Below are 14,158 nucleotides of genomic sequence, written 5' to 3' on the forward strand. Positions count from 1 at the left end.
GCTGAATGTCTCCATTTATTTGAGGTTCCCTAAACCAAGACACAGAGTTCCTGGGTGTTGCCAACGGCTAATGTGCTTGGCTGGTGAAGGAAAGGTTGGAGGCTCGAGTCTACCCAGAGGCACCTCAGAAGAAAGCCCTGGCCATCTACTCTCCAAAATCTCAGCCACTGAAAACCCCGCGGAGCACAGTTCCCCCTGACGTGCACGGGTCTCCAGGAGTCAGGGTTAGCTCAGCAGCAGCTGGTGGTGGTGGAAGCTAAGACGTCTTCTAGTCGCACGTTTAGACCAAAGGTACAAAGCCTCTGAGCGAACTAGGGTCATGAACGGAACACAGGCTGGCTGGAGTCACACCTGATGATAGAGAACCCTTTGGTAAACACCACGATTCTCTTTGTGTCTTCTCTGACATTCAGCGTACAGCCAGAATCCCCCTCGCTGGCCAGGCCAACAGAACAGGGTCTGTTTTTTCTGAACCTTAGAGTCCATTTAGGAGCTCTGGTAGCATAGTGGCTAAGACACTTGCCTGCTAACCAGAAGGCTGGCGGTTCAAACCCACCAGCCACTCCTCGGAAGGAAGGTTGGGCAATCCTACTTCCGTAGTGATACTGCCTCGGAAACCCAAGGAGGGGTCGCTATGAGTCGGGGCCGACTCGACGGCACACAACAACAACAACAGAGTCCATTTGTTAAAGCCAGTCAGAGGTTGACACTGCACATCAGGACTCATTGGACTGGATAGAGCTGGGCTCCCAAAGGCCTAATTAGGAGAACATGGGGGAAACTCCAAGATCCCTGCCAGTGGATGGCGCCATGTAAACTCACTCCCAGGACTTCTCGCGCATGACTCTCAGAGCAAACCCTGGGCTTGCTCACTGGCTGGATGAGATGTAAGACAGGCGCCTCAGAACACTAAGGAAGCTCTTTCCCCCCATGCTGACTTTGAGGCCAAGGACCAAAGCACTGGCTTTGGAGTTGGGAGAACCTCAGTTCAGTTCCTGACCCTCAACATAACTCTTGCTCTACTATACAAAAGAATTGTTTTCCTTTTCATTTCATCATGTTACTGGATTTGATTAAAATGAGGGACACACAGGGTTGGTCCAACACACCATTCATATGACAGTCTACCCACCAAGCTATACTTGGCAGCCTGTCAAACTTACACAGCAGGCAGGGACACGAAGACCCCTCAGCAAAGCTCCCTCTCTCCATTCTCAGTTCTCTATTCTCCATTCTATTCCAGCTCAATTCACAACTATACAAACTCACCACTACTCAGGCACCGCACTACACACTGCAGATAGAGAGTCTGTTAAGATAAGGTTCTTGCCATCCAGACATTTACACCTAAGAGGAGAAACCCAGGCAAGTAAACATAGTTGCAATGAGGTGTGAGGCATGTACTACTAGAAGCATGTAGAGGGGGTGGAAACAGTACAGAGAAGGACAAAATGAATTGTCTAAGAGGGTAGAGGAAAGCTTGCAGAGGAGCTAATATACAAACTAGGTTTTGAAGGATGAATAGGAGTTCAGTCATGGAATGAAGGAGACATCAACAGGAAGAGAAATGGAGACACACAAAGACCCAGATGCGGAAAGAGCAGGGCCTTGAATCACGCCCCGTTTGTCAGCTTGTTGCACTGCACTGGCTGCTTGTTGCTGCGATTCTGTGCCCTCAGACTAAGAAGACGAGGAAGGAACGCCTGGCAATCTACTTCCCAATATCAGCCAGCGTAAAGCCCTGTGGATCACAACAGAACATCGCCCAACTCACGTGTTCGGACGCAGCAGCAGGAGGAATCAACTGCTGGAGGAGGACACTGTGTTTGGTGAAGGACAGCGCCAGTGAGGGTGGGGAGACCCTCAGGGAGAGTCACAATGATGGACTCTAACACGCCGGTGACTGTGGGGATGACCAAGGACAGGCAATGTCTCGTTTTACTGTATGTAAGGTCGCCGTGAGCCGGGGTTGACTCGACGGCAGCTTCTATCTATTTAGCTGGCGAGGCCCTTTTAGAAATTTGACTTTTCTATCACCAGCATCACTCAGAAGCTCAGGGACAGCCACCAACCCTGTTATCTGTACAAACAAGCTTCCCTTTCCAGCTCCATGAGTCCATGACCCCCTTGGCTCAAGCCTTCTGCTCCTCGTTTTGGCCCTGGATCCTTGGCCCCAGTGACAAGTCTCCCTGACCTTGATGCTCTGAACTCTTTTGGCCCTTCTCCCTGTCTTCATGTTCCTTCTCTTCCCTTCACTGTCTGCCCCCCCCCCATCCTTTTCCTGGAACAATATGCCTTCCCTCCCTGCCTCTAGCTCAAGCCTACCTGGTGGGAGTAAGTGGGAAAGTAAAACAGAAAAACAAATCTGAACTATGAAAACCAAACTGCAGAGCCAACAGCGTGTGTCTGTGAGAGGCAGGTATGACATGGAATAGCAGAGACCTTGCCCCTTTTAAACAGAAGCTCCTGGGTAAAGAGGCCTAACAAATGTTTGCTCTCTCCTGAGCCTAGAGACCCTGGGGTGCTCAATAGATATTTAAAAAAGCAACCTTTGTCACAGATTCTGTCACATGGGAACTTAGAAGAAGTCATGGGCCTCTCCATAACCCTGCCAGGCAGGTGGGAATAGAGACCCAGTGAACAGAGCCCATGTGCCCAAGTTCTGGCTCCCTTTGTGACCACCTGCCTCCGTCAGCAGGCCCCAAGCTATCTTCAGTGACTCTCCTCCACAGGTCACGGCAACCTGTTTACAGACATCTAGAATTCCAAGGCACTTTTAGGACAAGGGAATTGGGATGTTCCCAAGTGGGCAGCAAGGTCTTCTCACAGAGAAGCCATTCCTCGGGATCTATTTATGCTGCTGTAAACACACGCCAAGGAAACAAGGCGTGTGGGCATGCGCCGGCCCTGCAGGGCCTCGGACGGCTGCAAAAGGCAACTGGAAAGTCACATGTCTTAACAGTGGAAAGTACATATGCAACTATTCTTAGCCCTGGAATGTATACACTGTCTCCTGCCCAGCAGCTCTTTCACGAAGCTCTGGAAAACTGTGAAAGTGCCTTCAGCATAAACAAATCCAGAAATCTCCCAGGATAAACCGTTTGCCCACTGAAGGGAAGGCCTGGGTTCATGGTTTCTCGTGAAGCTGGAGGTGGATACCCATTGGGGGGACGAGCCGGAGCAGGCATCGGTGGATGTCACTGCAGCAAAACAAGGTAAATGTCCCCAATGCCAGATTCTGCTGCCGGGGGAACTCCACGTGCCACCCACTAAACCCTGTCCAGGGTGGTGTTTAGATTCCACTTTCTCTTTATCCCATTTTAAAAACAAAACCAAAAAGACTCAGTAGAGTCAAGTTTCAAAAAAAAAATTGCAGAGGCCCATTTTCATGGCTCATTTCTGTCTCGTTACCAGAGGGCCACGCCCCCAGAGTGACATCTTTGGGGAAGGACGAACTCCCAGAAAGAGATGTTTAGATGCATTTACTAAACAACAGATAGGCTGAGAGTCTGGAGAAAGCTCACATACTTCTGCTCGTCAAGGATATTGAATATTATTATCCTGCTTCAAGCCCCTGACAGTCAAGAACTTTTCTTCCCCTCTCTGATTAGCCAAGGAACTCTGGTGGTGCAGTGGTTAAGGCATTTGGCTACTAACCAGAAAGTTGGTGGTTTAAACCTACCTACCACTCTGTGGGAGGAAGATGAGGCAATCTACTTCCATAAAGATTTACAGCCTTGGAAATCCTATGGGTTGCTATGAGTCGGAATCGACTCAATGGCATTGAGTTTGGTTTTGGGGTTCTGCTTAGCCAAAGATCCCATGTGCATGTTACTTTTGTCAGTTTTGAGATTTGGGATGTGGGTGGCCTCCTTTTCCAGTCTCCATTAAGTGAGACTCTTGGCTACAACAACAAGCATCTAGGGGAACAGACATGGATGCTCTAAGTCCCAGAGCCCTCAGAGCTAAACCCTCTAGAGCATTCTAAGAAAGACTTGACTCTTGCTCTATCTTGGGGCTTCCTCCCCTCTTTGTAGGATGGACGAGGAGTCACCAGATGGGCTGCTCTTCAAAGACGATGACTTCTCCTCTGACTTGTTGAGGCAGCTCAATGGCTTACGACAAAACAGGATCCTGACAGATGTGAGCATCTGCGCCAACACCTGGGAGGTTCCCTGCCACCGAAACGTGCTGGCTTCCAGCAGCCCCTACTTCAGGGCCATGTTCTGTAGCAACTTTAGGGAGAGCAGCCAGGCCAAAGTCCAGCTGAAAGGCATTGACCCCACCACTCTGGACCAGATCGTCCTGTATGTGTACACGGGGCAGGTGCACATCACAGCTGAGAATGTCCTTCCCTTGATGGAGGCGGCTTCCATGTTGCAGTACCCCAAGCTCTTTGAAGCATGCTCTTCATACCTCCAGAGCCAGCTGAGCCCCAGCAACTGCCTAGGCATGATCAGACTCTCTGAAATCTTAAGTTGTGCGACTCTCAAGAAGAAAGCCAGGGAGGTGGCCCTGAAGTACTTCCCAGAGGTGGCCTCCTCAGCCGACCTGAAGGAGCTCTGTGCCCTGGAGTTGAGAGATTACCTCGGAGACGACGGGCTCTGTGGGGAGGAAGAAAAGGTGTTTGAGGCTCTCATGGTTTGGGTCAAGCATGACTTCGAAGCCCGGAAACGATACATGCAGGAACTGTTCAAGCAGGTCAGGCTTCAGTATGTCCACCCAGCCTTCTTCTACCACTTCATTGCCAGTGACACCCTCCTTCAAACCTCACCTGCATGCCAGGCCATCTTGGAGACAGCCAAGAAGCAGATGTTTTCTTTGTATTGCACCAGTGCCCCAGATTTCAAGCCTCTGTGTCATGTCCCTCCAAGAAAGTCTTACCAAGAGTTCCTCATCCTCGTGGGTGGAAGGAAGGACAGCCAGCAGACCACTAGGGATGTTCTTCTCTACAACAGACAGACTGGCCAATGGCGGGACCTTGCCAAACTCCCAACCCGGCTGTACAAGGCCTCTGCTGTCACCTTGCATCGCAACCTCTACGTCATTGGGGGCATGGCTGCCAGGGCAGGGAAAAGTCTGGTCAGCCCCAACGTTTACATCTTCTCCCTGAAACTCAATCAGTGGCAGCTGGGGGAATGCATGCTGGTGCCCCGCTACTCCCACAGAAGCACTGCCCATAAGAACTTCATCTTCTCCATCGGGGGGCTTGGCGATAAGCAGGAGGTCATGGGCTCCATGGAGAGATATGACAGTATCTGCAATATCTGGGAGAGTATGGCCAGTATGCCAGTGGGTGTGCTCCACCCTGCAGTTGCAGTGAAAGACCAAAGACTCTACCTCTTTGGGGGCGAGGACATCATGCAGAACCCTGTGCGCCTTATCCAGGTAAATGGCTAGTTCTCACTCATCTAAGTGTATGACTCTTATAAGATTCCCTCACAAACACCCACCCACCCATTTCTCACTTGTGAAGGAAAGAAGGCAGGCAAGCAGGAAGGAAGAAAGGAAGGGAAATTTTCAGCAAGACTCCATCAGCTGATGAGTTCTTTTTGTGTAAATTCAGTACATACAAAGACACATCAGATGCAACCCCTTTCCACAAAGAGTTTGAGGGGGGAAAAAAACCTAACAATTCAAGGGAGAACATATTTAATATCAGATAATGAAGTCCTATAGGAATTTAGCAGATGCTTCTAACCCAAATAAGTGTGGCCTAAGAAGATTCCTGAACACTGACTCATTAGCCCATTTCCTAATCCTCTCAACTCCACCTCAGAACTATAGATCAGAATCTCTTTGTGTAAGGTCCTGACATTCACATTTCCAGGAGATTGTCAGGTGCAGCCAGGATGGGGAGCCCGTGTCTTAAATTTTACTCACAAGTTCTCAGAGAAGTAGAACTAATAAAGGTCAGAATCTCAGAATATTAAAATTTTTTTCAAATTTTATGCAAGTTCTAGTCATCTGCAGCTCATCTAATGACATGGAAAACTTGACTAACAAGCTTATCTTTAAAGATCCTCAAGGAGACCACCATGAGATTTGTTTGTTCTTTTCTAAGAAAGAGTTATGCTGAGTGGCAACCATTGTGAAGGCCCTGAAGACATAAGCATGAGTAAGGAATGCTCTCAAGGAACTTACAGGACAATTTCAGTTCAGATGCTACAACTGAGGGGTGATCTAAGAGCATAAGGGGTGCCCAAAACAGGTCTAGAGGGGATCAGGGAGCTGTAGCATTCAGAGAACTTTGGAGGGAACCCTGTGAGGTCAGCTTCAGCCGCCTTGGGCAGAGAAGCAGGGAGCACAGATGATAAGTGAGGATGAGGAGCAGAAGAAGAGGGACACACGGAGAGTGGACGCTGAGAGAGCACAGCAGAGAAGGATCTGACACTCGAGGCAAAGCAAGGAAGCTCTTTGAGCAGATGTCTTTGAATCTGCCATCTGAAGAGGGTGTCCAGTTATCTACCAAGGGGAAAGGAGCATTCCTGGGTAAAGGAACAGCTAGTGCAAAGGCCCTGAGGCAGAAAGGGGTACAGCCCATTACCTTGAGAAGCTGAAAGAATAAGCATCACAGAGCAGGGAGGAGGGATGGTGAGCCAAGGAGTGGCTGGGCAGGAGCGTTAACCAGTAACAACCAGTTGCTTTCAAGTCAATTCAGATTCATGGCAACTCCATGTGGGTCAGGGTGCTCCTCAGGGCTTTCAAGAGCCCATTGTCAGAAGTAGACCAGGCCCTTCCTCTAAGTTGCCTCCTGGTGAACTTGAACCTCCAACTTTTTATTAACAACTGAGTGCATTAACCCAACCCTTTGAACCACCCAGGACAGAGGGTGTTAAGTTCCCCACATAACCTCCATCTGCCCCCTTCTCAAATTACCCAAGTAACCCCCTCCACCCAGGCTCCTATCCCTAAACCCCTCCAAGCTCTGACCACAGGATGTAGACGTAGGCATCCTCCACTTCCCAAAAGTTCACTTTACACAGCTTTGGTTTTATGAAAGACCTGCATTTGTGCAGGCATGCCTCATTTGTTTGCTCTTTGCTTTGTTGCACTTCGTAGATAGCGCATCTCACAAACTGAAGGTCTGTGGTTATTGTTATATGCCGTCAAGTCGGACAGACTCATAGCATCCCCTCCTTGGGTTTCCGAGGGAGTATCTCTACAGAAGTAGATTGCCCAACCTTCCTTCCAAAGGCCTGTGGCAACCCTGTATTGAGCAAGTCTATGGCACCTTTTTTCCAACAGCACGTGCTCACTTTGTGTCTCTGTGTCACATTTTGGTCATTCTGACAACATTTCAGACTTTTCCATAACGCTATTGCACACTTCATAGACTATGGTAGAGTGTCAACATAACCTTTACAGGCACTGGGAAACCAAAAATATCATGTGACTCACTTTATTGAGACCCTTGCTTTATTGCCATGGTCTGGAACCAAGCCCGCAGTATCTCCGAGGTATGCCTATACCGGTTTTCACTAACCAAAAGAAATCCAAAGAGCAATTTTGCTTTCAGGAAAAAAGGTAAAAAGCAAAACTAGCATTCACATTTGTTTTGCAGCGAGCCATTAAAGAGGCAGCCAAGCTCCTTCCTGGGAGCGGGACTCAGCATCAAGCCGCCGTAGCTTTGAACTGCATCTGTGAACACTACATGGTAGTGCTATTTTAGGTTTATGTGTTACTTGGTAGGTTCTTTTTTGGGTCTGGGAACACTGAAAATTTTTTCCCATATAATTGCTCCTTCACTTTATGCCATTTCGGCTTACGTAATGCTTCACAGGACCGTTCAGCTTTTGGATAGCGGGGAAAACCTGTATAATGAAGTACCTCTACGTAAAGCTAGAGCCCCTCCCTTTTTCTGGATTATTTTTCAAACTTGAGTTGACACAAATATGCTGACAATTTCACAGTGCAAAATTGTCATCGACTTCCTAAGACTGAACCGCAAAGCTCTAAAGTGTTTTCAATTAGGAAAGCAAGAAATGCAGTGCAATCAAACAAGGTCATTGCAGGGTCAAAAAAACTCCACTAAACTAAACAGGTAAGTGATCCTTGACACTGAAGCAACTGGAGGGAGGAGGGAAGTGAAAGCATTAATGAGGACATTTTTCTCATCTACTTACCACTAGCTTTGAAATGGAAATGTCACTCATTCAAATACAAGATAAGATGAATGCTTGGGGTGACTTGATAGATTTTTAGATGTGGAGTCTAAAAATACATTCTTTTATGAATTTATACTTCAGTGGAGTTGCTGTGAAAATTGTGTGTGCACATGTACCTTGCTACCTGGCCTTTTTTCTACCTCCTTCTGGATGACATCAAGCAAATCCTTTACCATAACAAAGTGTCCCTTGCTCCACTGGTCAAAGATCATCCCTTGTTACCCTGGCCCCAGCCTCTCCAGGGTATTATGAGGCTTGTGAACAAATGTTTAATCTATTTTTGAAACCATACCCAAAGCTGATAGAGAACAGAAGGCCAGGAGGCAGTTACTCACTCAAGTAAAATGCAGACGGTGTTTGCTTTTCCTCCAAGGCGTCCACTGCACTTTCCAAAGAGTTTTGCCACCTACTTATTTGCAGATAAAATCATGAGGCTTCATGGTTGTCTCATTCCCGCTGTCCCTAGCACTTGGCCTCTCCCATGTGTCACCGACTTGAGACCCTCACAGAGACCTCAATTCATCTCCAGTCTCAAAAATCTCTATCAGGAAAGATCACACTACATGGTCCCAGGCAGAGCTATGGGTGTGATTCTTAAGAGCACACACTCTGGGCTCAACCAGACCAACTCTTCCACTCACTGGAGCTGTGGGACCTTGGGCATGCACTTAGGTTCTCTGAGCCTCAGTGGTCTAATCTGAAAAGTTGGGGGAAGTAATAGTACCTACCTAATAGGATGGTTGTAATGACTAAGTTCAATACAATGATCAAAGTCAAGTTTAATAATGCTGATGATTTATTTTATACTGAAAGAACTTCCACTGACAGGGACCGTACCATCTTCCTCTGTAAATAAATAACAAATAAATATTTGTTTCTTCTTTTCTTATCTGTGAAGTCCATCCTCTATGTCTTGTGCTAAGTTTTGCCTTTAATGAACTAATTTACATTTGACATTTGCATGTTAAGCTGAGGACACTAACAGAAGGGACTCACGAGTTAGGGCATCAAGATCTATTCACTGTTTCAGAGCATAGCAAAGGACACCTGGGAAAAGAAGCTCCCTCCCACCCTGGCCCCTCCTCTTTCTTCTTTCCTCCTTTTCTCATTCCCTTTTTTCTAGGACTCTGGTAACATAGTGCCTAAGGCACTTGACTGCTAACCAGAAGGCTGGCAGTTCAAACCCACCAGCCACTCCTCGGAAGGAAGATTGAGCAATCTACTTCCATAGTGATACCACCTTGGACACCCAAGGAGGGGTTGCTATGAGTTGGGTCCGACTTGACAGCAAACCATAACAACAACACTGACTGTTCAAGGAGCTCTGGTGGTGTAAAGGTTAGGGCATTTGGCTGCTAACCAAAAAGTCAATAGTTCAAGCCCACCAGCTGCTCCACGGAAGAAAGATGAGGCAGTCTGCTTCCATAAAGATTTACAGCCTTGGGAACCCAATGCTGGTTGCTATGAGTTGGAATTGACTCGATGGTAGTGAGTTTGGGTTTTAGTTTATTGACTGTTCAGAAGCATATCCAATGTCACAAAATAAAATGTGTATGAATTGTTGAATGGCATACCAATTTGCTATATAAACTTTCATCCAAATCACAACAAAAAGCTTAAAAAATAATAATAGAAAAGCCTACCCCACCCAGCCCAAAACTGATCATGACTCTAAGACCCCATCAATCCCAGAATACACTGGAACATTTAGATACTGAAACATGAGCTTAGAGATTAGTGATTGAAGAATCATTGGTCTTATGAATACCCAAGTTGCTCCATTTCTCATTAAAGTTAAAAATGTCCCAAGCAGGAAAAACAGATACATTCTCTTCCACAACGCAGAACTCGCAGTTCATTCTATAGAAATCCAGCCACTGATTTCATGGGGTCACAGAGACGCCAGTTTCTAATAATATTCTCCTTCCTGTTATTGAATACTGTTTTGGGTCTTGAAAGTAATGTCAAAATTTTGAAAAAAAAAAAAAAATCAGTCCTATTTCACCCTCCTAATTATTCCTACTGCCTATCTATCTAACTTTAAAATGCAGTGCCATGATTATAATATTTCTCCCTCAGGTTTATCACATTTCCAGGAACATGTGGTTCAAAATGGAGACAAGAATGATCAAGAATGTGTGTGCCCCTGCAGTGGTGCTTGGCAAGTGGATTGTCATCGTGGGAGGTGAGTTTAAACAGAATATCGCTAGGTTGGACACAAACTTGGCATCTCCTGTGGAAAAGGGTCACTAATAGACAGATGCTGTGGGAGTTATGTTTGTGTGTCAACTTGGCTGGGCCTGGTTGAGTGGCTGGGCAGCTGGTGGCAGTTATTCCCCATGATGAGACTGGAAATCAGCTCCATGGTGGGATCTACCACAAGCAGCTGAGTAGCTGTTTGGGGTATGTGGTCTGCTTCCCATTTATAAGGAGAAGCCTTGGGGACAGTCTCAAGCTTATGGCATGCTTGGGCCCTGCATGTAGCCGTGTCGTTGTTCAGCAGCCTGCCATGCTCTGTCAACCTTGGGACTTACAATGGACTTGAATTAATGACCTGCCATGTGATTTGGTAACATCAGGACTGTGCCTTTTTACTTGTCAACCTTGGGCTTGGCAGCTGTCTGAGTGAAGAAACACCTCTAGCTTCAGTGGGCCGGGAGCTGGAAAGAGATGTTGAAGCCCAAGGCTGAGGGGCTTTCACCCAGCCCCTACAACCTGGCACTTTGAACTCAGACTTAAAGCCTTCAAACTGTAAGAGAATAAACTCCTGTTTGTTAAGGCCATCCCTTTTCTGGTATATTCTTGTCAGAGCAGCACTAGGTAACCAGAACAGATACTGTTCTACAAGTTGGTCTGTTTAAAAGCACATCCACCCAACCAGGGGAGTGGCAACAATGTGGCAAATCTCCTTCCTCATCCAGAAGTTTCTCCATGCCTCTGTCTGTAAACAAGGGGTGAAATAAGGCCTGTTTCAAACAGGTGTTTTGATATTTAGACACATTTGTGTATCTGAAGCACTGAGCACCCTCCCTGACACGTGGGAAATGTTCTGGAAGTGTTTGCTAGAGTTCATAGAATACTTGCTACTGTTCATACACCGGCAACTAGTGGGTTGTTGAGCTCTAGTAGCACCATAGTGTCACAGTTCAGAGGACTGGTCTGGGGATTCAGTTGACGTAGGTTCAAAGCCCAGCTCTGCCACTAACTGGCTGTTTGCTCTGGCAAGCTTCTAATCTCTGTGTGCCTCAGTTTTCTCACCTGTAAAATGGGGATCTATCCGATAGGGTTACTGGGGAGACCCACTCTCAGCTCCCAAAGACTATTTCTTGGGATTGTTAAGTTCTTACACAGGTGTATAAGAGAGAATACAATGCAAAGAAGGTGGAGAAACCTATTGGAATCAGGGGGCTGCTCTCCAATTTAAGACGGGCTTACATGCTGCCTTGACTTGGGATTAAGAATGCAGCGCCCAGAGTCACACAAATCTGGGTTCAAACCCCAGCTTTGCCAAGTACCAGCTGTGTGACCTTGGGCAAGTTGCTTAAACATTCTGAGCTTTGGTTTCCTCCAAGTTCCACCCTCATGAGGATAATGACAGGATCAGACATGTACCCAGGATCACTGACCTCCAGTTTCCAATGAACAAGTCTGAGCTTGCCTTGGTTTCCACTTGGTTTCCAGGTTATACACGGAGGATTCTTGCTTACGACCCTCAGTCCAACAAGTTTGTCAAGTGTGCAGACATGAAAGACCGGAGGATGCACCACGGGGCCACGGTGATTGGGAACAAGCTCTATGTGACAGGTGGGCGGCGGCTGACCGTGGACTGCAGCATCGAGGACTCGGACACCTTTGACTGCTATGACCCTGAGACGGACACGTGGACATCCCAGGGCCAGCTGCCTCACAAACTCTTTGATCATGCCTGCCTCACTCTGCAGTGCATACCCCACACATCCACCTTCACGTGAGGTGGGATGTTTACCCTCTGTCGGAGTCAAAATGCTGGCTGTTGCAGTGACAGAAAATCAAAAGACCCATTGCCATCAAGTAGCTTCTGACTCATGGCGACCCCCATGTGTTCCAAGGTAGAGCTGTGTGTTGCATGGGGTTTTCTTGGCTCTAATCTTTACAGAAACAGATTGCCAGGCCCTCCCTCTGTGGTTCGCTGGGTGGGTTCGAACTGCCAACCTTTAGGTTCATCGCCAAGAGCAAACTGTTTGTACCTGCTGGGAACCTTGAGTGCCAGAAACCCAACTACAAATAACTGAAACCTAAGAGGATTCAGGGACTGCTCATAGAATGAAGGTACAAGAATCCAGAGGCCTGAAACCAGGCATACTGTTGCCAGAAGTTGCTCTCTCTTTCTGCCCCTCCCTGTCCCCTTCTCTACTCCCACCTCATCCCTATAGTCTCTATCATTTTATAAACAAAAAACAATGGCAACCGATGAGCCCAGATTTCTACTCTCTCAACTTTGCATCTTCAAGTGTCAGCTTTCTCCCCGACTGTCCACAGAATTCTAAGAACTGATGCTAATTGGCCCATTTTGATCACATGCCTAACTCTTGAACCAATCAGTGTTCCCAGAGATTAACTAACTAAACAGTTGCCATCCATTCAATTCCAATTTACTGCGAGCCATGTGTCAGAACAGAACTGTCTCTAAAGGGGTTTCATTGGCTGATTTTGGGGAAGTAGATCACCAGGCCTTTCTTCTGAGGTGCCTTTAGATGGACTGAACCTCCCACCTTTCTGGTAGCAACCAAGCATGTTAACGGTTTGCACACTCAGGAACTCTTGCCACAGATTGGTCTACTATAACTGAGTAGTCCTGGATCGTGTAGATACTGACAGAGATGGGATTAACTATTGTGATGGACAGCTCATCAAATTGCGCATAATAGAATAGAAGCCACTCCCCCAAAGAAAGACATGCTGAGCTGACAAAACCCACATCTGCCCTGGACACCACTGGAATCAGAATGAGAGGACTGAGAGACCCAGGCGGGTCCCTAGGGGCACCAGGGCCAGGTGACAGCAGCAGAAATGGGCGCTTGTTCTGCTTCTCTGTGCTCTGTGCAATTCCAGAGAGTCTGTGCAATTCAGTACTTGGTGACAGAGATGTGGCCTGTGCTGCCAGGACGGAGTTTGTCTCTGGTACCAATGATGTTTATCCTCTAGCCTCTGGGGACTTCTAAATCTTCAGAATTAATCCAGATCTTCATTTTGGTAAACATTATGAGAATTGCTATTTGGAGGAAAACCAAGGAATTCCTACAGAATTACAGAATTCCCCTCCTGATGCCAGGCTTAACTATTCCTATAACCTCCTTTATCTCAAAGTGCCTCCCACCCTGCTCAGTCCCAAGCTGTGGAATAAACTGAAATTTAGAGCCCTGGGAGTCACCTGGGAAGATGTTTTCAGATAGGGCTGAGCCCCATTCCAGGAAGGTTGATATGGATTCTCAGAAGTGGGGCCCAGAGCTCTGTATTTTTGAAAAGCTCCTAAGGTCAATGTAGGGGCTCTGGTAGTGTAGTGCCTAAGGCACTTGACTGCTAACCAGAAGGCTGGCGGTTCAAACCCACCAGCCACTCCTCGGAAGGAAGGTTGGGCAATCTACTTCCATAGTGATACTGCCTCGGAAACCCAAGGAGGGGTCGCTATAAGTCGGGTTCAACTCAACAGCACATAACAACAATAACAAGGTGAATGTAACATGCAGAGTTAAGTGCCACCAGTCTGAAGATTTTACTCCCACTCTCTTCCCACTCCTACCGCACTCTGCAGTGGGCACTGAAGATCTGCATCTATTGTTTGTATTCGGCCAGGGCCAGTGTCCCCCAGAGGAAGCCCTTTACCCAGGAGGCATGGCCAAGATAGACCATGCTACTTTTTACCCCACTTCAACTTTCCAGACTCTGTTCAGGGCAGGAAAGAAGTAAGGAAAGCGAGAAGGACAGTGACCTGAGAAATTGAACAAAAGGTG

General features: G+C 47.3%; 1 protein-coding gene across 1 annotated transcript; it reads left to right on the plus strand.

Annotated features, from left to right (window-relative positions):
• The first annotated feature begins 4,038 nt into the window (after positions 1-4,038).
• On the plus strand, positions 4,039-12,139 carry KLHL38 (kelch like family member 38). Its single transcript, XM_007943412.2, has 3 exons — positions 4,039-5,388; positions 10,248-10,353; positions 11,850-12,139. Exons 1-3 carry the CDS (start codon positions 4,039-4,041, stop codon positions 12,137-12,139), a joined length of 1,746 nt encoding a protein of 581 aa, XP_007941603.1.
• Positions 12,140-14,158: the final 2,019 nt, after the last annotated feature.

The sequence above is a fragment of the Orycteropus afer genome, unplaced genomic scaffold, assembly GCF_000298275.1.
Source record: "Orycteropus afer afer isolate SDZICR_OR568_19922 unplaced genomic scaffold, OryAfe1.0 scaffold00106, whole genome shotgun sequence".
In the NCBI taxonomy this organism is placed as follows: domain Eukaryota; kingdom Metazoa; phylum Chordata; class Mammalia; order Tubulidentata; family Orycteropodidae; genus Orycteropus; species Orycteropus afer.

Excerpts from the sequence above, each read along its gene's own strand:
- KLHL38 (XM_007943412.2), top strand. The coding sequence starts at position 4,039 with ATGGACGAGGAGTCACCAGATGGGCTGCTCTTCAAAGACGATGACTTC. Across the intron at positions 5,389-10,247 it reads ACCCTGTGCGCCTTATCCAG|GTTTATCACATTTCCAGGAA; the intron begins GTAAATGGCTAG and ends TTTCTCCCTCAG. Across the intron at positions 10,354-11,849 it reads GTGGATTGTCATCGTGGGAG|GTTATACACGGAGGATTCTT; the intron begins GTGAGTTTAAAC and ends CTTGGTTTCCAG.